We start from the raw sequence: 24,916 nt of genomic DNA on the forward strand, positions 1-24,916 counted from the left end.
AGGAGAGAAGACTGATAGGGAGGGCACATATATGAGGGCAGGGCAAATAATACAAATGCGTGCCTATTTCAAAATGTGGGTTTGATGAAAAAGACACCCTGAAACCCATTAACACTACAGGAAGCACATGAGTCAGGCCTCCCAGAGCAGCAGCTCATATATTGTAGGTTGGGACTTGATATTATCAACACTAACCACTTGTTGGTGTCTCTCATAGCTACCATGATGTTTAAAACAGCAATCCCCAGGAACCTTAGCCCAGCACATAGTTCCCTCTGCTTAGAAGCTCAGTGAAAAAAAGCATATTATCATACCTGGAAATTCATACCTGTCCCTAGAGAAAAGGCTCAGTGAATGTCCAACCCAGCTCTTCTTGGGAAGGGTGTGATGGACCATGACACTGATCTGCATGGATATAGACACATGCTTCTCCCCAAGTGGCCTTCACCTCAACACATAATGTGGGGAACACCATCTTGGGTGAATCCAGCTATTGCTTAATTGGGAAATTGTAGCATTCTACAGAATTTCCTCTTTGGCTGAGGTTGGTTCAGTTCCTCTCTCTCCTTACGCAAAGGAAGTTCCCTTCACTCATAGAATCATAGCAGAATCATTAATTTCTCAGCCTGAGAAAGTCCAACTAATTCAAGATGAGGACATCCTGGGCAGATGAAGGAGCTTCCGAGAGGGGCCTTGACAGTGTTCTGGAGAATGCTGCCTCTCTTAGATGCTGGCTATATAGAAATATTCCCTTTAAGCCCTTCCTCTGCTCTGTCCTCTGGGAGAAGTAGAGGGCGAATGGTAACCTGTCTTTTGATTCAAACTTCTTTTCAATTTGGATCATACATATGATCAATATAAGGAACCTATTTCTATTAACACAGATTCTGCAATTTGTAGATCATGGACCGTGGAATAAAAAATATTAGATTCTTCTTTGTTGTTGTTCAGTAGTGTCTGATTCTTTGGGATCCTATGGGGTTTTCTCAGCAAAGATACTGGCCATTTCCTACTCCAGCTCACTTTACAGATGAGGAAACTGAGGCAAACAGGGTTAAGAGACTTGCCCAGGGTCACACAGCTAAGGCCATATTTGAGCTCAGGAAGATGAATCTTCTTGACTTCAAACCCAGTGCTCTGTCCACTGTGCCACTTAGCTGGATAGAGTCCAACAGAGTTATAACTCAGGATTTTTTTCACCTGGGGCAAAAAAAATTAGAGGCAGAAGAGAAGAGTTTAATCACGGGTACAGCCTATAAGGACATAATAGGATCCTTCAAGGAATTGGGGGGAGAGGCAGACCTGGGTCAGGGAACTCTGATAGTGGCCAGGGGTCAACAGAAGACCACAAGGTGAGGTACCATGGGGAGGAAGCTTGTCTTCCTCATTGTAGTTGCTTTGGGACAAAACCCAGTTTGCTCCAAGCTAGTTATACCTCTGGGGTCTGATATCCTCATTTTACCCATGAAGAAGCCTGGAGTAATTAAGTTATCTCATAGTTTTCTCTCCTCCAAATTACAACATCCCAAATCCTTAAACTTCATCGCTCTTGTTCTCTTGCTCCTCCATTTGACTTCACTATTTCCGACAGTGGCACCACTCAGTCTCCAGTTTGAAACTTTGGCATTATATTTGAATCTTCCTTTGCCCTTCACCTCTTGTTCTCAACAATGTTGGCAGATATTTTGTACCTGTCTTCTCTCTATCAATCCGTCTTGCCAACGGTGAGTAAGGCTCTCATTGCCTCTTACCTGGTCTATCAAAAGAACCTCTCAACAGGTATTCTTCCATAGTCTCCCCACTTCAATCCATCCTTCACCCTGCTGCCCATATCCCTCTACCTCTTGAATGAATCTGCCCATGTCAATCCTTTATCCCAAACCCTTCAGTGGCTTTAGTGCCTACTGGGTAAAGTTTGAATTCCTTGTCCTGGTATTCAAGAACTTCCACAATCTGGTACCACTTTATCTTTTTTATACCGTTCCCCTCCCAGTGTTTTCTTTTTCCTTTTTGAAGGGGGAGGTGGAACGTGGAACTATGACTTAATCGTTTTAGAAAACTCCCAGTGTGGAAACTTCCCTGATGATGCAGAGGACAATTTGTACAACTCTTAGAGTTGCCTGGGGCCCCAAGAAGCTCAGTATCTAGTCCTTAGTCACCTAAGTCACACAGATAATATTTGTCTAGCAGTTAATCAATCAACAAGCATTATATTAAGCGCCTGCTAAGTACCAGGCATTGTGCTCAGCATGGTAGCTATAAAGACACAGATGAAATAGCCTCTGCCCTCAAGGATCTTACTTTCTATCACTAGAGGCAGGGCTTGAACTCAGGTCTTCCTAACTCCAAGGCAGGTCTTTTATCCATCATACTTTGATACCTCTCTCATGTACACTACACTCCAACTCCTTGTCCGTCTCAACCCCTGGCCCAAACAACCTTCACCTCCTACTGAATTCCTACTTACATTTAAAGACCAACTCAAATGCTACCTCATAGATTACTTTCTTGCACTTCAATAATAATGGATAATAATATTTCTATAGCACTTTATGGTTTTCAAAATGCTTTGCAAATATCATCTCTTTTGCTCCTCACAACCTCCCTTTGAGGTAGGTGGTATCATTATCTTTTTTTTTCAGGGGGAGGCAGTCAGGGTTAAGTGACTTGCCCAGGGTCACACAGCTGGTAAGTGTCTGAGGCAGGATTTGAACTCAGGTCCTCCTGACTCCAGGGCCAGTGCCACCTAACTGACCACCTATCATGCTTTTACAGATGAAGAAACTGAATCTCAATTTACGAGACTTGCCCATGGTCACACACAAGTAAATGTGTAGGATTCACACTCAGCTCTCATTTCCATCCAAGTCCAAGGCTCTTGCCCCTATATAACATAACTTTCTGTAATGTATTTATGCTTTATTGTGTATTACAGTTATCTGTATACAAGTCATAGCCTTCTATTATATTACTAACACTAGGGAGGCAACAGCTGAGTCTGACCTAAACCCTAACACTTAGATGCTCAGAACATAATCCTGGTTTGGTGATGTCTGAATTGAATTCTGTTTATCACCCTTGCTTCTTTTCTCTCTCCAAAGCAATTTCCTGATGACTTTGTGGGGAGGTGGGGGCTGCTTCAGAGAGCTGGGATTTCTGGGGATCCTTTTGGAGGAACAGAACCTACTGATCTACCCTGATTTCCTGGTCAAAGTGACAAACCCCAATTCCCTCCACACCCAATGATGGACAGCACCAGGAGGAAAATTCTGCTCAGGATGAAGATGGGGTGAGATTAATCAGCTTCTCTGAACACTGATTATCATCAGCACTTCCCCAGAAATGAGCATTTTCTTGGTGTCAAGGCAAAGGTTGTCTTAGAAAGAGAAGGAGGCATGAAGGTTAGCGCACATATAGGGGAAAGTAGATTATCAATGCATTAGGCTTCACCAAGACCTATCTGTATTGGAGGATGATCAGATGGACTGAAGTGACTCATTTCTTAGGCCCTGGGTTTTGCTTGACAACATTGGGTTCAGTTTAATGAGAAATTCAAACCCACAAAGAAAACTTGTGTTTCTTTAAATGACTTTGCTGGTTTCAAAATGGAGATTCAAATTACTTGGCCTCTCCTTGAAAAGTATACTTCCCAGTCCTGCCCAATCCAGTATAAGAATGCCAAAGTTGGAAGGGACACTCGAGATCCTTTACTGCATCCTCCACAATCCACACCCTCCTCCCATTCTAGAGCTAGGGAAATTAAGACCCTGAGAGTAAATTGATCTGCTGAACGCCAATCAGTTACCATGTGGCCAGGATTTCAATGTAGGCTTTCTGATTCCAAACCCAGAAGTCCTCGTAGCATCCCTTTTGATAGAGGGAAAGGAAAGGGAACAAGCATTTATAGAATGTCTACAATATTCTAGGCACTGTGTCAAGTCTTTATCTTCATCATCATCTTCTTCTTCTTCTTCTTCCTCCTCCTCCTCCTCCTCCTCCTTCACAAATATTTTAATAAATATTTTTATTTTAAACAAATATTATCTCATTTGATAGTACCAGTTGAATCAGATAATAGAACAGAAGTGGACCCAAACTGAGGTTTATCTTTCTACATGAAAGGAGCATTATTTCCAAAGGGCTTCTGGGTACATTCTCCTCCTGATTGGAATGATAGTTTTAAAGTTCTCACAATTCATATTTTTTTTGGAAGTGGAGGGTGGGAAACCCCCAGATTCTCTTTTTGGAATTTCCATCAAGTTTTCTTGGTGATCTGAAAGATGCTCTCACCCCTAGCTGGGATTTTTCTCCCATTTCTATGGAAGGCCTCTTATAGCTATATAGAATGTTAAGGTTTCCAAAGTGCTTCACAACCTCATAGTTCTCAAGACTGTCTGAGAGATGTAAATATGGGGTAGGGGCATCCCTTCACCCAGACTTGAATTTTCAGGTTATCTAGTTAGGTGTAATACATGGGGAGACTGATTGTCCGGCTGCTACTTCCTGGCTTCCTGGCACAAAAGCTAAGAAGGGGGCAGGAGGGAATAAGCATTGATAGAATACCTTCTATGTGCCAGGCACTGTGTTGTGTTGTTACAAATATTATCTCATTTAATCCTCCCATCAACTTGGGGAGGTAGGTGCTATTATTATCCATATTTTACAGATGAGAAAACTGAGGCTAAGAGGTTAAGTGACTTGCCCAGGATCACGCAGCTATTTGCAGCAGGTGAACTGAGCTTCTGTTTTCTCCTTTGTAAAATGGAGGTGAGGGGAGGTTGGAAGGTATGATCTCTAAGGTCCCTTTCACCTCTTAATCTAAGACCCCACAATTCTATGGATTCTCAACAACCCCACAAGGGAGGCAGGGTTGGTCTTTGATCAACATCCTATCTTACAAAGGTGAAATTGAGGCCCAGAGAGAGAATTGATCTGCTGAAGGTCATATGGCTACTTAGTAGTGAAGTTAGAATTAGAACTCAAGTCTTTTCTATTTTTCTTTTCCTTTCTTTTTTGGAGGCAATCGGGGTTAAGTGATTTGCCCAAGGTCACACAGCTTGTAAGTGTCTGAGGCATGATTTGAACTCAGGTCCTCCTGACTCCAGGGCTGGTTCTCTATCTCCTGCACTAGTTCTCCAGAACTCATATCTTTTTGAGTCCCTATCTAGGATTCCTTCTTCTGTAAAATAAATCCTCTCTAAAGAGTAAATAAGCTAGGCCTCAGCCCTTAGACAACAGAGGGAACTTTTCCCCCATGTGAGTTTTGAGAAGAGAGTTTTATACTTTTCATGCCCAGGCAACAGGGGAAACCAAGCCCATACATAGCTGAAGTAAAGTTTCCTCCCCCTCACGCTAAACTTGGAGGTGGTTTAAGGCAGACTGAAAGCAGAGGGAAATGGCCTACAGTTCTGGGTAAAATATTTGATGCGTAGGACAATTGTTGAGAAAAATCCTGAAAGAATAACAGTTTGGAGCTATAATAGGACATACAGAAATTTCTCCTAACCCCTTTCTACTGATCCTTAAAATAGTGAGTGGTGTGCATGTGTGCGTGTCCATGTGTGTAGAAATGAATTCCAATCCCTGCAAGCCCTGGTACTAAGATCTGGGGCAGAGCTCACTAACCCCTTAGTGTAACCTGCTTTCTGGGGACAACACTTGACATCATGGGAGTTCCCCTACAGGAATTCTTAACCTGGGGCCCCGGAAATTGTTTTGTTTTTAAAATATTTTGATAAATGTGTTTCAATAGTACTGGTTTCTACTTTAATCCTATGCATTTTATTTTATGCATTTAAAAACATTATTCTGAGATGGGATCTATTATAATCTTCACCAGACTGCCAAGCGGTCTATGCCATACAAAAAATTAGGAAACCCTGGACTTAGAGGCATGTCTGGTCTCTGGGTGAGGGATACCAGCTTCCTTAGGTCCGACTTTCTTCTGGCCTGGGAGTTTTTGGGTTACTGACAAGTTGACTCTAGAGAGTGATGATAAATGGTCTGGAACTCCCTTTTAACCCAGGCTAAAGCTAAAACAGGGCTACCTGGCATTGTCACCCAGTCTGCCAAGGCCAAGTCTGGTTCTGCCTCATAGTATAAGCAGAATGCTCTGGTCCAGCTCTCGGCCCCTTCCTGCCTAAACAATCTCAGAAGCAGGTGTCCAGGGCCAGAATTTTGACCAATTAAAGATAGACAGCTCCCAGGGATGCTCCCATCAACCAGTTTTGCTTCTCTTTCCCTGTCTGGACCCTCAGGGCTTTGAGTGCCTACATCATCAACAACTTTAATTTATTTCTGAGTAGGCAAACTAGGTCATCTTTTGCTTCATTTCTTATTGAGCCTTAAATCACTGAGTGGGTGTTGACTTGGATAAACTGAGACCCACTGCATCTAGGGTCATCTATGTCTTGCCATTGGACTCTGATGACCTGGAAGAGACAATGAGGCTGATGACTTTGAACAGTCCTGTCTCACTTAAATCCAAGTCATTTGCAAGTCAAGATGTCACCCTGCTGATGTCTTTGGGCCTCTTCAAGAATGAAGGATGAACGATGACAACAACATCAGTGGCTTACATTTTTATAGCCTCTTCCAGGTTTACGTGGCACTTTCCTCACAAGAATCTCATAAAATCGGTAGTATGAATGTGATGATTCCATTTTACAAAGGTGAAGGTACTTGCTTGTGGTTAGAAGTCTAATAAATATTGTAGCTGGGATCTTAGCCTGCTGAACCTATTGCTTTCTTCTAATGAGAAACTCAATTTTTCCACATCACTCAGCTATGCAGGGGGTGTGAAAAGCTTACTAAACTGCACTTATACTTTTGGGATGCCCTGAACATACATCTTCTCTACTTACTAGAGCATAAAATCAATGAGAATAGAGACCACATCTTATCTAAACTTTATAGTTCCCTAGTATAGAACACAGTGCCTTCTCTGCATGGTTGGTGTTTAATAAATGTTCAAATTGAGTTGGAATGAGAACTCCATAAATACTTATTAACATTAATAACAAAAATAATAGCTGATATTTACGAAAGACTTTAAAATTTGCAAAAGGCATTGTATACGTTATCTCATTTCAAACCCACATCAACTTTGTGAGGTAAGTATTTACAGGTATTATTGTTCCTATCTGACACATGAGAAAACTGAGGCCAATAGAGGTTAAATATCATGCGTCAACAGAGATAATAAGTAGGATTCAAGTTGACTGCCTCACTGCCCTGAGCTGCAACGGTTTGAATGGATTAGGTGGAAAAACCCTTCAGAGAGAAACCTTTTACGCTGGCTTATCCTTTTGGTTGCCTCTCCTCTTCCCCAAGCCCCACTGGTATTTTCCTCCCAGTCATGAACATGGACTGTCCCTGAGATGAAAGGCTAGCTTCCACCTTCTCTGTCCCTAGTAGAAACTGCCCCTCTTCTCCCCGAGCTAAACCTCTGAGGACAGAAACTCTTGCTCTAAAGCCATCCCCCACCCATGCAGCCCTGTCCATACTCATTCTTCTTCCTCCTTCCCCTGAGGCCCAAGTTAGAGGTGACATTAGGCAAGGCACCTACTACGGAGGTTCCCAAAGGTGGGAGAAGGAGCCATCCTTGCTATGCTCCCCTCAGTCCTTGCTAGGTCCCCCAGATCCCTGGTTCTGACAGTTGGGCCTGACAGGAGATACAGGGACATGTCAGTTAATGGGTTGTACTCTCCTCACCCTCCCAGATGGAGCCCCGCCCCAGCTCCCCAGCATCTCCAAGTGTCAGGGCTTATTATGGACCAGGCGTCTCTAAGGCAGATGAGGTAGTTTCTGATTGTGCAGAAGAGTGAGCTTATATTACTGTTTGTCTACTGCTCCCAGCACCGCCCCCTTGGGCCCCCTCCATTCTGGCCCAACATCGACTCTAGTGTTTGGGGTTGAGTGAGACTCTCCTACAGGAGTAACCCAAATCACTCATTGGTGTGTAAACTGGAGATCAAAGGCAAGGTTATTGGATCTGTATTCCAGATCCCTGGGGGAGTGGGAGCTGTGGAGAAGTTCAGAAGAGGGAGGTCAGGTGTATTGTCATGTTCAAATGTCAGTTCACAAGTGTTGACCAAACTCAGGAGGTTCCACTCCTCTGTTGGCTCAATCCACTGCCCAGGTGAAGCCCCTGGGACCCTAAGGCTCCGGCTTGGTAAACTCTGTTTAAGATAGCCCTTAGTCTGGGCCAGTGGGGGCCAGCCTGACTCCACATCCCTGTGGGTCCTGCATTTGTATCCTGGGCTGCCTATGAGGGAAGGGTCCTCCCCCAAGCTAGGGCCCCCCTCCTGGTTTTCGTCTGTGCATCTGGACTGCTGAAGGTAGCCTTGGAAGACCACGCTGGCTGCAGCCTCTTCCTCAGTCAGCTTGGGAGTGGAGCTTCCAAGTGGAGTACCTTCCAGAGCTGTGGAGGCCCTCTTGTGCTGGAGACACTGAGAGGAGCCCAATGTGGAGCTCTGGGGTAGGCCAATGCCACTGTCTTCCCGGTCCGGGCCCCTACTCCCTGGCTGCTGCTTCCATTCCTGCCCTGACTGTGGGCTCAGGGAGTAAACTCCACTGTCTGTGCTGGTGCTGCTGGAGCTGGTGCTGCTGGAGCTGGTGCTGCTGGAGCTGGAGCTGGTGCCGCTGCTGAAGCTGCTCTTTGGCTGCTGAGGGCCACTGGCCCCCTGGGTCCCACCTATTCTGGGGTCCAGCATAGGGAGGAGGAACTGAGGATCCTCGTTCTGCAGTGACTGTTTGGTGCTGCTGAAGCCACTGTCCGTGCTGCTATGGAGCTCTGAGTTCTTCAGCTCCAGGGATACCTTGGGGAAGGCTGCCTCATCAAGGGGGTGGATGATGTCTTGCTTCACTTTGAAGTTCTCTTTGCTCAGCATACCAGAACTTTTTTGTTTGGCAAGGGAGGCCTAGGGAAGAAGAGGGCAATGAAGGGTTAGGGGGAAGTCAAACAAGAAGGAAAAGTTTGGTTCAAAGTAGATCTACAAGATAGCTAACCTTCACAAAGGTTGTACCTAAAAGTGGGCTGTAGGAATGTATATGTGGAGTCCAAATTGGCTTGCATGCCATCTTGGGGAGGGAGGGGGAGAAAATTCAGAGGCTTGTGAAGGTGAATGTTGAAAACTGAAAATAAATAAATTAAATAAAAAAGTGGACTGTATTTGGCCTACTGAGGAACAACCTCAGCCCAGTTTTCATTTGTCTAACCAATGTAGAAGAAAGAACCCAGGGTCTGGAGTCAGAAAACTTGGCTTCTAATCCTGAAACTTCATAGCTGTGAAACCTTGACAAATCACTTAGTTTCTCTAGGTCTCTGTTTCCTCATCTGAAAAATGAGGCAGTGGGACTAGATGATCTCTAGGGGTCCTTTCAGTTTGAAATTCTATGAAAGGGAAGAGGCAATTAGATTAGGCCCAGGAAAGAACTTTTCTAGTATTCTGAACATGCCTATCTAGAATGTCAGACCTGGCAGGAACCTTAGTGGAAGAGCTGAGATGTGAATGTGGGTCTCTGAATTCTGCGTCCCTTGCCCTTGCCTCCCGTATCACGCTGCCACACTGGTATTCACTAACCTCTACCACTGAGTGCTACTGCAGGGAATTCTATTCACCCTCACTCAGGGGGAGGGGCACACCAGGTTCATCATCTCATTTCCTTCCTCTTGGTTGCCTTGTTGAGAAGAAACTAGTTTTTCCTCGCTAAATAATTTTCAATTTCTCCTTTTCATCTCCTGGCCAGAGTGAAGACCTGACTTTCTCCCTGACAAGCCCACATCATCTCTTGAAGCCCTCCTAGTTCTGAATATATGGAATCCCCCTCCCAGTCTGCCTGCTCCATTGTAAGCGCCATTTCTCCTCAATGACTTTTTAGCTTTCCAAAGTCCATCAAGCTCTTGGGAGGCAACATATCTTAGTGGAGAATGTGAGCTCCTAGGGAATAGGGATTATTCCAGTCTTCGTAATAGTATCCCCAATGCCTGGCATATGGTAGGCATTTTATAAATACTTGTTAAGCTTGACTGATCGAGAGCTGGCCTTGAAGTAAGGAAGACCTGGGTTCAAGTGGGGTCTCTAATATAAATATATTTATAATAATAAATGTAATATATTAAATATGTAAATATGTTATTATATATATTATATACTAAATAGAATATAAACTGGCTATGACCTTGGGCATTACCTAGTACCCTAGGCAATTCTAAAACAATAAATTGTGGAACAGTTGGTGACCTGAATTTGTAGACGGACCAGAAGTCCCAAACCATTGACACTGTAGGTCTGGACAAAAATAAACTACCCCTCCCCTCCAAAAAAAAAAAAAAAACCAACCCCAAAGTCAGCCAGTCATAGTGGAACCAGATAAGGGGGCTGGAGCAGCCATTCTTTGCTGTTAACAAGGCACAGAAAGGGGCCATGGTTCCTCATACTCACAGATGTTGCTTAACTCTCAAAAGCTGAACTTCAATAAAAATGCAATTCAAAGCATAATCTCAGCATCTTTTCAGTACTTTGGGGTATGATGAAATTTTTAATGGCATTTAGTAAATCGTCTCTCTTCCTCATGACTCTTCCTCATTTCTCACCCACTTCAACCCTTGCCTTTCCATTAAAACAAAAAGATTCACCTCTTGAGATTTCTGTTCCAAGTCTCTTGGAAGTCTAGAAACTAGATAACTTCAGTAACCTCGAATTCTTCCAAGTTTATTGGCAGCTCTGGAATGGCCAGGAGGAGGAGACCAGTGTAGTTGTCCTCACCTGGGGCAAAACATCGGCAGTAGGATCTGACTTACCAGGACTTCAGGTGGCTTCTTGGGTTTTCTTATGTAGAGTTGAATACCCAGGTAGCCAACAGCAAGGCAGACCATCAGAAGGGAGGCAAAGAAGGCACTGATGGTGGTCACTGTGAAATCTAAAGCAAGACCCACACAGGTTAATTCTCTTGGAGGGCTAGGCAGACTCCATGGAAATGATTGGCCCTTCATGGTTTTGTGGGGTGACCATCACACGGTATGGATTCTATGCCATGGTGCCTTCCTCTTCCAGATATGTCTCTGTTTGCTATGGCCCCTCTCTTGCCTATAAACTCATCTTTCCCAGGAAGTCTTTCCTGTTTAATCCAACCCAATTTAATCACTCTATTACTCTGCTTTCCTATAGCATTTTAAGCACACAAACTGCATTATTATAATTGGTCTGTTCTTGGAGAACCATGTTTACTAATTTTTTAGTGCTCTTCTCCCCACTTCCCCCCACTTCCCAATGCTTAGTTTAAGGAGAAATGAATCCTGCTGGCTCCATTGGTGACTTCTTCAGAGTGCAAGTAGGTGGCACAGGAGACAGAGTGCTAGACCTGGTGTCAGGAAGACATGAGTTCAAATTCAGCCTGAAATACTCACTAGCTGTCTGTTTCTGGGCAAGTCACTTAACCTCAACCTGTCTCAGTTTCCTCATCTGTAAAACAGGGATATTAATAGCACTTACTTCCTAGGGCTGTTGCGATGACAAAAATGAGATACTATTTGTAAAGTGCTTTGCAAACCTTAAAGCACCATATCAATTCTAGTTATTATTGGTGTTGCTGAACTCAGAACCTTGTGCATCATCACTACACAACTTGTTAGACACTGATCTTGCATCGTCCTTTATCTCCTCTTGTGGCTATGTCTTTTCCTCCCAGCAGACTGTAAGTATATTAAGGGCAATGGATAGACTGCATCTCTTTGTATCCCAGATAGCATCTTCTTATGCTAGAGTGCCTGGCACATAGTAAGAAGACACAATACCCAGTGGTTGCTTGGTTGGTTGATGGCATTTTAATGGGGCTTTATCATAGTTCTGATAAAAGAAACAGTGCAATTCGAGGGAGGGCAGGACAACAAGGAAGAATAGGGCTTCATAGAGGACACAGTGGAAATGGATGATGGATAAAAAAAGGCCAGCTTTGTTTCTGAGCCTATGTGAGGTCAGTCTATGAGCACCGAATAACATTTAGCCAGGCATTGTGCGAGGTGCTGGGGATAGATACAAAGCCAAAATGGAAGAGTCCCTGCTCTCAGGGATCTTCCAATCTACTGAGGGAAATAACATGAAGACATCTAAATATGTGCAAAACTGGTAACTTTTTTTATTGTCAGTGCAGGTAGGAGGAATTGAAAGGCTAGAGGAAAGCCTTATGCATTTTCGTTGTTTAGTCGTGTCTGATTCTTTGTGACCCCATTTGGGGTTTTCTTAGCAAAGACTTGCCATTTGCCAATTTCCTTCTCCAGCTTATTTTACAGATGAGGAAACTGAGGCAAACAGGATTAAGTGACTTGTCCAGGATCATACAGCTGAGGCTAGATTTGAACTCAGGAAGATGTGTCTTCCTAATTCCAGGCCTGGCACTCTATCTACTATGTCACTTATAATCCTTGTGTAGATGGTGGCATTTGAGCTGATCTTTAAAGGAAAATCTGGATTGAGGGGCAGGGGAGAGTGTATTTTAGGCATGGAAAGAGAGCCTGTGGAAAGGGAACCTGAGATGAGAGATGGAACAGAACCTTGCAAGAAAAGCAAGAAGGCCTGTTTGGCTGCACCTGAAAGTACGTGAAGGGGAATCATGCATAATGAGCCTGAGAACAGCTCTGGGCCAGGGAAGGGAATGCTCAGAGTTGGCTAACATCACAGAGAAATTAAGTGGCAGCCCTGGGATCCACTCTGAGGTCTTCCAACTCCCAATCCAGTGTCCTTTACATTACACCAGCATATCTCCTGTGGTATAAATGGGCTGCTATTTTCTATTTGCACCAAGGACACCTTAGGACATCTAGGTGGTGCAGCAGATAGAGTGCTGGGCCTAGATTCAGGAAGACCTGAGTTCAAATGGGGCTTGAGATATTTCCTAGCTGTGAGAAACTGGACAAGTCATTTAACCCTGTTTGCCTCAGTTTCCTCATCTGTAAAATGAACTGGGGCTTAAATGCTAAATAGAGGAACTTTCATTTGACCTCAAAGGGAATAGGGAGTTTATTGAACTTGGTCAAGACTTGGTCAGATTGACTTGGTCAGACTCCTGCTTCTGTTTTTTTTGAGGGAGTGGGAGGCAAGGCATTTGGGGTTAAGTGACTTGCCCAAGGTCACACAGCTAGTAAGCTTCAAGTGTCTGAGGCCGGATTTTGAACTCAGGTCCTCCTGACACCAGGGCTGGGTGCTCTATTCACTGTGCCACCTAGCTGCCCCAGACTCCTGCTTCTGATATCACCTTGTGACCTAGTTGAAAGATAGACAGGAGAGGTGAGAACTCTGGCTCTTCTCTTCCCACTCCAGGATGCTGGAGTCCTTCCCGAGTATGTTCCCTCCCCTCTTGAGTCTGAGACCTGACCTGCACTTACCTGGCTGAGGTATGGTGATGCACTTTGGCTCAGACCATATTCCCTCATTAGGCTGGGACTTGATGACAGGTTTTGCCCTGATGCAGACCTCCTCTCCTTCTGTGGCTGAGAAGTTATGTGTTTCATTGTATATCTTCGTGGAAATCTGAATGGGCTAAAAGAAACATTGTTTGGCTGTATGGTTGTGGACAATCTTTTGTTCTAGGCTGGCTTCCAACTTATCAATAAAGCCATGTGCTTTTGCAATGATTGTAACTTTAGGATCTATGGAGTAGTGAGGTAGATATTTGCAGGTGTTCAATTTCTGGCACTACTTTTCTGTGACATTGGGCAAGTCACTTAGGTTCTGTAAAGAAGGTGGATCAGATGACCTCCAAGATCTTTTCTTGCTCTAAATCTGTAGTGTTGGGATGATGAAGGGAAAAATGGCACTAGAATCAGATTTGAAGACCCTTCCAGAAGGTCAGGCCTCTAGTGCCCATGGGTTCCAGCCACTGGTGATCCCCACCCCCGCCCCAAGCTGCAAACAAAAAAGCACCAATGGGCAGGGACCAGCCCCCCACCTCCAGTTGGTCCTTTACCCCTACCCCAGGCCATTGGATAAATGATCTGTTTGTTACTCTTCCCAGTGTTTTGACCTACAATGAGTTTTTAAGATAGGCTTAATTGTTCATAGCCTATAGCCATGCCTCAGGAATTACCACCCCTACCTCTATTCTTCGGGTTCCCCTTACCTCACGATTTTCCAGCGTCTTGGTGATGCTAAGATCATATTCCCGGTAGTGTTTGAAGAGGTTTTTATAAGAAATATTTCCAGTGGCCCCTGGGGGCCTGGCAGGCAGGATTTCCAGCAGGACAGTGTTGCCACTCAACTGTAGCTTCAGCTGGTCTATCCTAAGAATTACTAGAAGCAAGAGGCAGAATCATGGCATCATTAGGCTAGAGAGGTCCTTACGGGTTCATGGAGTCCTCATAAACCTTTCTTTTCTGGAATAAATAACCCCTATTCCTCTCTCAAACCCTGAATTATTTTGGCATGATTTTGACGAGCTTTCTCTGAAAGGCAGCTTTCTAATAAGACCCTCCTGCCCCACTGTTCTACTTGGCTGGGGTTTGGGAAAGTCTTGAGAGTGTGGAACAGAGAAGAGCTCTAAATATGGGCTCCTGGTTGGAATGTATTTAGGCCAAGGGTAAGAAAAGTACCATCATCTTTAGAGAGTCGAGAATCCGTTCTGGTCCAATTAGACGTCTGGTGACCAGTGATAGCCCTTACGCGGGCATAGTAGCTCTGCTCATCAAGCTCTAGCGTTGCCAGGGTCAGATCACAGGAGAGATGTGGGGTCCTGTTGCAGTGGGGGACAGGATTCCAGGACTCCCCATACCTGGAGAAGAAATATTAAAGGTGTCTAAAGAGGAAGCATGGACTGTGTGATGCTGGCCAGAGGAGGAACCCAGTGTGAGTTAGGTGTCCTCTTCAATCTGAGTACTAGCCCTTTTGGACTCTTCTTCCCTTGGAGGGTTCTGCATTAGTCTTGGTTCACCCTCTATGGGATCTCCCTCTGTGGTTTCCCTCCCAGTCTTTCTGACTCCCAAGCCCCACCTCTTCTCTCTCACTCTATGACAGCAATCTCAGTCTGGTTCCTCCCTGGGGGGAGAGAGATCTCCCTCAACTGGGCCTCCTCCCAACAATGGGATTCCCCCACCCCAGACTCATCCCCACCCCCACCTCTGGACATCTTCCTGCAGTCTGGGGCTCCCCATCTGTAATGTCTTTCTTGGTGTGGCTAGTCAGCCAGTCAAGTCCCGCTTGTCCAATTCAATTCAACTCAATAAACATTTACTAAGCACCTACTATGTGCCAGGCACTGTGCTAAGCACTGGAGATACAAAAAGAAACAGAAGACATTTTCTCCTGGCCCGCAAGGAGCTTACAATCTAATGGTTATTGTACCTCACACTCATCCCTCTTTCTCTGAATTCTAATAGAGTTGCTTCCAGACTCCAATGAGACAATCAACTAAATGACCCATCGATAAAAAAAATATTTATTAAATACCTACTCTGCACCAAACACTGGGCTTTGCAGAACCTAAGGCCCTCTATTGATCTCAGTCCTCATAATTATTACCTGAATGTCTATTGTGTAACTAATGTCAGCATGTGCTTGCCTTACACTGTTTCTCGGGTTTTTGATTTGACTCTTCAATGATGCCATAAAGGCCTTGAAGGCAGGGGGCCTATCTTAATGCTGCTCCAGCACAGCCACAGTGCTAGGCATCTAGTAGATTCAAGAGTTACTCTTCGAATGGTACCATGGACAGCATTTCTATGACACACCTTAAGGTTTGTCATAGGCTCCGAGGTTAGAGTTGGAAGGGTCCTTAGAGGCCATCTAGTCCAACCAGTGGATAAAGTACAGGACCCGGAGTCAGGAAGACCTGAGTTCAAATCCACTCGCTGTGTAACCTTGGGCAAGTCACTAAACCTCTGTCTTAGCTTCCGCAGCTGTAAAATGGGGATGATAACAACACCTACCTCCCAGGGCTATTGCGAAGATCAAATGAGATAATATTTATAAAGCATGTTAATAAATGCCTTTCCTTTCCCCATGCCCACTTTATAGTTCAGGAAACTGAAACTTAGAGTGGTTAAGTGACTTGATGAGGTCACACAGCTATTAAGGGTCAGTGCCAGCATTTAGAACCCAGGTCCTTTGACCTGATCCCTGTGCCATGCTGTTTCTCTACAAAATTCTTCCTGTACACCAACTCTGGGAGTTAAAGCAAGTAATGTTATCCCCATCTTCATGATATGGAAACTGAGGTGCAGAGCAATCACTTGGCCTGGCCAAAATCATCCAACTAGTAAAGAGTGGAGGCAGAATTTAAACCAAAGACTCACTTCTAGACCAGGGCTCTTTCTGCTCTATGACACTGCCCATTCTGATGCCTAGTCTCACGTAATAAGTATGTGTCCCACATGTCTGTTTGGGGATGTTATGACAAGAGGGGACAGAATAGGGGCCCAGATGATCCCATCACTCCTACTTTCCACCCACACATGTCTTACCTCCTGTACTGCACTTCATAGTAGATGTTCTGGGTCTGATTCTGGCCTGGTTCCCAGTGGAGGATGTGGCAGAAAAGGATGGCTTTAAAGTGGACATTTTTGGGACTAGGCAGCTGTGTCTCATTGGGAGAGAAAGGGGCAGGCAGCTCAGGCACCGACATGGTCCAGAGAGTTTCCCCAGAAGGAGCAGTGCCTTTGGAGTAGAAAGACAGAGATACAGACTGATGTTTCATAGACAAGGAGGTGGTGGCCCCTGGTGAGACAGGAGAGCAGGTCTGTGACTGTTCAGGTGGATGTTGTCCTCTTACTGTGTGCACACTTCTGAGGGTGATAGTATTTTAGAACTAGAGGGAATTATAGACATTATCTAGTCCAGCTCCCCCACTCACAGAAGAGGGGATATTCAGAGCAGGGGATGGGAATTGGCTAACATCACAAAGAAATAAATGGCAGTACTGGGATCCACTCTGAGGTCTTCCAACTCCCAATCCAGTGTCCTTTACACTACACCACCCTACCTCCTCTGGTATAAATGGGTTGTTATTTTCTATTTGCATTGAAGACACATTAGGGCAGCTAGGTGGTGGAGTGGATAGAGCACTTCTTAGCTGTGTGACCCTGGTCAAGTCACTTAACTCTCTTTGCCTCAGTTTCCTCATCTGTAAGATGAACTGGAGAAGGAAATGGCAAACTACTCTAGCATCTTTGCCAAGAAAACCCCAAATAGGGTCATGACGTGATATTTAAAAGGGTTTGAGAAACATAGTTTCTGGGCAATTTAATCATTTTATTAATAAGGCCAGCAGGTTATTAATAAAAGAATGGTTATTTGGCCATCTCTCAGAAAAAAGACAACCATGGCAGCAGGCTCACGGTTTATATACCCTCAGAAGCAATGAGAGGATGCTAGTAACAACATGTCACCCTTAGACAGAGAAATTATCTCTACTCAGATTACCACAGCCTTGGGCTACCTAGACAAAAGCATTGATCTCCATCTAAGCTTGAGTAGAATGGGCTTCCCCACCTTAGATTAAATTCCTAGTAAAGTTGGGTGGGGTCTGACCAAGATCAGGGGTTAACACAATCTCATTATCAGTAATGTCCTTCAAAAAAAATTGAACTTAAAGTCAGGACTGAAAATTATTGAACAACGGGAGACTCCTTAGAGAAAATTTAGGTTAGGCTTTAGAAACAACTTCCTCACTGGACAAGAGGGATAGATGACTGAATCTCTTTTCCCGGAGATTTCTGAAGAATGGGCCACAGAGATGGCTTCCTGAGAAGGCCTGGGAGCAAGTGTGTGGACTGGGTGGCAACTCCAGTCTTTCTGAGCCTTATTGGCCTGTGAGCTGTTAAGCAATGTTAAGGGGTCCCCTGAACTTGTCTTTTTAAGTTGCCATATTTTCCAGAAATGCTGGACCCAGAGAATGCAGGAGGCCCTGAATGTGTCAAAGATGAAGCCCTTCCCCTTCCTTCTGGAGCTGACATAAATTGTTGTTTGCATCCCAAATTGGCCTCTCTGTTTGTCCTCAGGATGTAAGACAGGAGCCAGTCAGTCTGCGCTAGGCTGAGAAACTGCTTGTGCCCTGGGACCCTTGTAGATAAGCGGACCATCTTATTTTCATGGTCTAGCAGTTCCCGAGGGAAAAGAATGCTGCTTTTGCCATTGCCTTGTTCCTCCCCTTCAGGGGGAGGGGGTTTGTCCTTTTCCCACCTTTTCTGCACCTTTCCCCCTCCCATGCCAAGCCCCTGTAGGTGGAGATTTCTGGTACCCCCTCCTTCTTTTGTCCTGCTATTATAAAAATGCAGACTTCTGCATGGATTGTGAACTCTTTGGGTCCCACATGCATGTTCATTTCTCTTGTAATAAGCCTAGTTTCAAGGTAAGTTTCTCAAAGTTGTGATTGGCTGTTGACAGAGCCCGTCTAATAAAAGACTCCTTTGAAATGATTCACTGCAGGAAGAGAAAATGGTGATGGGCACTGCATGCTTTAGAAATCATTTAATTCAAGGGTTCTTAACATGGGGAGTGGGAACTTAAATTTTTTTCCAAAAAATACATTTTGGTAGCTATTTGAAAATAATTGGTTTCTTTTATAATCCTATGTAGTTCATTTTATGCATTTAAAAACATGCATTCTGAGAAGAGGACCACAGACTTCACTAGAATGTGACATGAGTCCATGACACCAAAAATGCTAAGAACCTCTGGTCTGGTCTAACTTCCTTATTTTACAGATGAAAAACTGAGGCCTAGAGGAGTTAAATGATTTGCCCAGTGATAGCTAGGAAGAGGCAGAGCTGCATTTTGCACATAAGCCCTTTTATTTTTTCCCCCACTATATCATGCTACTTTGTACAAAACTCCTGCTAAATTAATTCACAGTTGTTTCCTGATAAGTGCTGTTCTTGCTCAGTCATTTTTCAATCATTTCCAACATTGCGACCCCATTTGGGATTTTCTTGGCAAACATACTGGAGTGGTTCGCCTTTTCCTTCTCCAGTGGATTAAGGCAAACAGGGGTGAGTGACTTGCCCAGGGTCACGCAGCTAGGAAGTGTCTGAAGCCAGATTTGAACTGAACAGATTTGAAGGTCTTTCTGATTCTAGGCCAAGCACTCTATTCATTGTACCACTTAGCTTTCCTCTGTTTTCTTGCAGTCTCCTTTTGCCTATATTAGTCAGGGAGTCCCTTACTGGCAGGACCCTGTAGCTCTTTCCAACATTCTGTGGGAGGCTCTGCCCACTAGGAGAACTTATAATCACGAAATTTCAGAGCTGGAAGGAAGCTCTGAGGCCATCTAGTCCAACCCCTGGCTGAATAATAATTCCTACTAAAACATACCTAACAAGCAGTCATCCAGCTTCCACTTAAAGAACTCCAGCAATGCAGAGCTCACGGCCTTCCAAGTTAGCATATGTCACTTTTTCCTGACACGGAGCCTGAACTTTCTATGCAGCCTATACCCTATTGGGCCTAGTTTCGCCTCTGGGGCCAAACAAAGCAAGTCTGACTTCTCTTTCTATGATGGCCTTTCTATGATGATCTTTGAAGACTGCTGTTATTTGCCCTTCTCTCCTCCAAACTAAACATCTCTGATTCCTCGAACTAATCTTGTGACATGGACAAAGAGCCTAAATTTAGCAATTAGCTTGGATTGCTTTGGGAAAGTTTGCACAATAAGCAAACCTTATTGGATCTGCCCTGGTCTTAGTTTTGGATGTGGGGAATACACCTTTTGAGATCTTGTCCTCTTGGAGTCTGGGGTTTCGTGTGTGCTCCACTCACAGAAAATAGCATTCTTAAACATCGGGCATATGCTTTCTGGGCTGGGCACATGGTCTCTAGATCAGGGGTTCTGAGCTTGGGGTCCATAAACTTTCAAAAAAAATATTTTGATAACTATTTCAATATAATTAATTTCCTTTTAAACCTTACAAATATTATTTTATGTATTTAAATGTTATTCTAAGAAGAGTCCATAGGCTTCCTCAGATTTGCCAGAGGGCAAATGGCACAAACAAAATTAAGAAATCCTGGTATAGATGATTACAAGTTCTGCCTAGATATCCCTTTCACCTCTAATATTTATGATGTAATGCAGTATCACTCTCAGTCTCTTTTTATTTATTGTAAGTTTTAAACTTAAATATGAAATGAGAAAAGAAAAAAAAAACATTGCCTTATACATAGCAGACTATAAGAGAGGATTCAATATAAAACAACAAATTTCCATTTCAAGAAAACCTATTTAATAAATACTACATATTGTTTTCAAAACTGCCCAGCTTTGCTTCCTTGTTGGTTTTCTTTCGTTCTCCGCTGTGCACTTTTTACTTTACTTTTTTTCTCCTCTCTCCCTCTACCACCCTAAAAAAAGCTAAAATTAAAAGTGGATATATATATATATATATATATATATATATATATACACACACATGATACACAGATACAGAGATATCTATAAACACACACATGTATGTAAGTCCATACTACGCTTATTTCCTCCCATCATCTGTTTCTCTGAAGGTGGACGGCACCTTGATGAGTCCAAGTCTTTCTGTGTTTTTCTAAATCAACCAGCTCACCATTTCCTATAGCACGGCAATATTCCAGCCCAATCACATCCTATTTGAGAGATTGCCTATGAAAGTTGTCCCTCCACCCCCTCCATTTTCTGCATTCCTTCTACTCTTGGCTACACAGGTTTTATACAAGAAAACTTTAATTTAAAAAATTGAAATTACCCTTTTTACACTTCAACAATGCTCTCACCTTATAATAAGGTTTAAGGTCCTATACTGCTGAATCTACTTCCCTTACATCTTTTTGCCCTGGTTTCTTTGAAATTCCTGAACTTTTGTTCTTCCAAATCCTCAGTCTCTTTTGAAAATAAATGTCCTCTGTCCTTTTGGGTTTCAATTTTAGTTTCCCTCTGACAAAGGGCGACTCTTTTGTCTTGTATCTTCCCCTCTGACAATAAATCTTGTCTCTTTCTTGATCACTTTGCAATGTCTTTCCCTTTGAGTCTCTAGAAGAATTTTTGAATCTCTGAATCTTTGACTTTAGGGATGATAACTCCACAGGTGGAAAGTATCTTAGTCTTAGTCTATGTCCCTTAGTCCAGTCCCTTTATTTTATAGATGAGGAAACTGAGGTCTACCAGGTTAGGTGATCCCAAAGTATAAGAGGCAAGATTTGAACTTCTCTGTTGAACCAGAGTGTTTTCCTATGTGACCATACTGCTTTCGTATCTCAGCATTTCTCTGATAATACCCGTCTCTGATTATGTCTGTGTGCCTCTCGACTTCTGCCTCTGTCTCAGTCGTAATATTGTCCGTCTTCCTCTTTTAGTCTGTTTAGACAGTGCCTCAGTCCCTGCCTCGAATTCTTTCTGACACTGTTTTCCATCCTCCAGTCTTTGTGACTATGAAATGCCAAAACATCAGGATGAAAACTAACCCCAGACACTTGATTTGGGGCCTAACATCGAGCCTGATATTTGGCCAGGGAATAAATTGACAGCACCTAGGAATGTTAGTTGGGGAGAGGGAAAGGCAGTAACATTTTGGAACAAAATAAAATACACGAAATCTATTTTCATAAAGATAACTGCTAAACAAAATAAATATTTTGATACACAATTTGTTCACTGTTAATGTTTAGAGAGGAAAATGTCATGGGAAGGGCAGTGTTCCAGGAGAGCTACCTAGGTCATCTCAGGGGATACCAGGGTATATCAAAACAGTTTAGGAAATGATGGTCTGGGTAACTGAACTTGTTTGGTTGTTATGTGGAAATAATCCGCCTTTCTTTGCTCAGTCTAAACTGTTTATATTCTCTTCAGGGTTTACTGGTCCAAGTTGGAGAAACTCTTAGGGGCAGGGGAGTGGGTGTGTGTTGGGGAAGGTACCAGCAACTCATCAACTAGGGCCAAGGTACTGTACTGAGGGAGTAGTGGGTATGTTGGAGGATAGGGGATTATGAAGAGCTAGGGTCTTATTAGGGGTAAGCTGGGGGAGGGGAAGAGGAGTCAGGGTCACCTGTGTGTGTGAGTGGGGGGAGCTTGAGTGAGAAAAGCAGGGCTAGATGGCCATCAGTTAAATGGGGTGGGGGACGTAGAAATGGATGGGACGGAATTGAGTGGGGGCAAAGAGGATCTCTAAGGCCAAAGACACTGTTAAACTTACTGAATCCAGTCTGTCTGAGTCATGCAAATCCCATGAAAGGCACATAAGCAAATCTATTGAGACTTGATGGCCTAAGCAGAGTTGTAGTCACGGTTGGATGTGGGGGTGGAGTGAAGAGGAAAAGAGGGCATTTTCCTCTACCTGCCACCTCAAACCAACCTTAACCTTTCCCAGTTCCTCTTGGGAGGAAAGAGAAGGCTGCTGGGTTCAAGGTTCCATTAGGTTCCTCGAAGCTGCTCAGAGTGGGATGGATGGGAATCGGGTTGGGGAAGCCTTCAAGCTTTGTGGTAAGTGTGGACTATGGCCTCCCACGGGGGTGGGAGTGAGGGGTTTGGGGCCCCGTGTTTTTTGGGAGGTGGGAAGGGGAGAAGAGCCCTGTCCAAGGAGCTGGGTGTCAGGGGTTGCGCGCTTGGGCAGCCTTACCCGAGATCTGGAGACAGGAGAGGAGGAATAGTGAAGCCGTCCATGCTACCACCCAAGGCAGCATCATCCTGGAGCTGACAGCATTGTCTGCCGAGCGCTCCCTGTGTGCGCTGCCGCTCCGCAGTCAGCGACTAAAGCCTTTTCTTTCCCCGGCTCAGCTGAAACTGAGCACGAGAGGACTGACGTCTGTCCCGGTGGGCGTGGCCTCTCTTCTGCGCTGGTCTCCGCCTTAGCGAGTTGCCTGGCTCGGGGAGGCTTCCCCAGCACCTCGGCGAGCTGCAGTTGGCCCAGACTGCATTCCAAGATGCTGAATCAACCCTTTGCCAGTCGGGGACAGTTCCGGGATCTTGACTTTTTTAAATTTTAACTTTTATGGATATATTTTTACATCTTCTAGATTCTAATGCTACCCCCTTCCCCTCCTTGTAATGAAGAATAAAAAAAAAAAAAAGAGGAAGAAGAGAAAAAAAATTCCGCAGCGATCAACTGATCAACATCGAAAATTTGTGACGTTCTATGCAATGGTCCATACCATGAAGCTCCCTCCCTCCCCCGCCCCCCCCCCCCAACCCCGGCAAGGGGATGGAAGGGGGCAGGGCAGTGTGTGTGTGTCTTATCAGATTTCTTTTTCACGGCCAAGCTTGTCTTTATACTTTCGCAGCATTTAACCAAAGCCCAGACTAAATCTTCACACTTTTGGGGTTGGCGGAGAGGTTGCTAAGGGGAGGTGAGGGAGCTGGGATTTGGTCAATAGGGACATACCGACTTTTTCTGCAGAACAGATTGTCTTGAGGAACATTTGCACCCAGAGCCTGCCTTGTCTTTCCCCACTCGTATTTGTTTCCCCTTCAGCAGAAAAAAAGTTATAGACAGATCTTTTTGTTCAGTAATGGCGTAGGGATTGTGTTAATAGCAGAGCTGTGAGGATCAAATGAGATAACATTTGTAAAGTGCTTGGCACCACGCCTGGCACATAGTAGGCTTTTAATAAATGCTAATTTTATGATCTCCCTCTCCCCTTTTCTTTTTTTTTTTTTTCCTCTCCCCTTTTCTAAAAGAAAGCGGGAATTGGAGCAAGGCAGACAAATTTTCTTACTTTGTAGCGGGGTAGGAGATTGTATTTATAGTATAGAATAAATAGTATAGCATGGTATAGCACAATATACTATAGCTAGTAATATAGTAAATTTAAGAACTTTAAAAATTTTTTCCAATTACATGCAAAAACAATTTTTATTATTTGTTTTTTAAAATTGTGAGTTTCAAATTCTCTCCTCCACCCACCCCACCCATTGAAAAGGCGATAATTTGATATAGGTTACGTGTTCAGTTATGCAAAACAGATTTCCATATTAGTCATGTTGTGAAAGAAAACACAGATGCCCCCCCCCAAAAAAAGCCCAAGAAAAAAATTTAAAAGTATGCTTCAATATGTATTTAGACTCTATTAGCTCTTTCTCTAGAGATAGAATTTTTTCATCATAAGTCCTTTAGAATTGTCTTGGATCCCTGTATTGCTGAGAATAGCTAAGTCATTTGCAGTTGATAACTGGACAATATTGCTGTTTCTTTGTCAATGTCCTGGTTCCATTCACTTAACTTTGCATCAGTCATATAAGTCTTTCCAGGTTTTTCTGAAAGAATCCTGCTCGGTCCTTTCTTACAGCACAATAGTATCCCATTGCTATCATATACCACATGTTCAGCCATTCCCAGTTGATGAGTATCCCCTCCATTTCCAATTCTTCTGTATATATACATATATGTCCTTTTCCTTTTTTAAAGAGAGAACAATGTTTTTATAGATTTTGCCATATCAGATACTTAAAATTTCCAAGCTATGTGGAAAGAAAAGCTCTCAAAATAGAGATCTAGCCACGGACATCAAATTACAGGAGAATACTGTATTTCATCGCATAATCATCACCACTGCATAATCGTTGCACCCTGTTTTTTCAGCCCAAAAATTTGGTTTATACCTTTCATCGTGTACATCACATGGTATAATTCTGTTCCTTGCACCACTTAAAAAGTAAACAGAGGAGCAACATATTCACCAGTGGCATATAGATGCCCATTTATCTTTATTTATGGGAGCCACGAGCCTAGAATTCTCAGCACACCACACATTGTCAGTATTCAATTTTGAGGTATATTCATGACTATTCTGTGCATTCTAATCTTGCACCAAAGACAGTTTTGTAATAAATGATTTTTAAGTAATACTAGCACAATATTTTTCAAAAAGCTTCACATAATGGTCACACCCCACTTTTTTGCAAAAAAAAAAATTGGTATAAAAATCTGTGACAATTATGTTGTGAAATACAGTGTGGGAGGAGATGC

At 43.7% G+C, this 24,916-nt stretch overlaps 1 protein-coding gene across 1 annotated transcript; it reads right to left on the reverse strand.

The window, feature by feature from the left end:
- Window positions 1-6,896: 6,896 nt before the first annotated feature.
- IL10RA (interleukin 10 receptor subunit alpha) lies at window positions 6,897-22,726 on the reverse strand. Its single transcript, XM_036747666.1, has 7 exons — window positions 22,571-22,726; window positions 16,454-16,646; window positions 14,588-14,766; window positions 14,119-14,288; window positions 13,385-13,538; window positions 10,805-10,923; window positions 6,897-8,921 (listed from the first exon to the last, which is right to left on the reverse strand). Exons 1-7 carry the CDS (start codon window positions 22,635-22,637, stop codon window positions 7,947-7,949), a joined length of 1,857 nt encoding a protein of 618 aa, XP_036603561.1. The 5' UTR covers window positions 22,638-22,726; the 3' UTR covers window positions 6,897-7,946.
- Window positions 22,727-24,916: the final 2,190 nt, after the last annotated feature.

The sequence above is a fragment of the Trichosurus vulpecula genome, chromosome 2 (genome assembly GCF_011100635.1).
Source record: "Trichosurus vulpecula isolate mTriVul1 chromosome 2, mTriVul1.pri, whole genome shotgun sequence".
Classification (NCBI taxonomy): Eukaryota; Metazoa; Chordata; class Mammalia; order Diprotodontia; family Phalangeridae; genus Trichosurus; species Trichosurus vulpecula.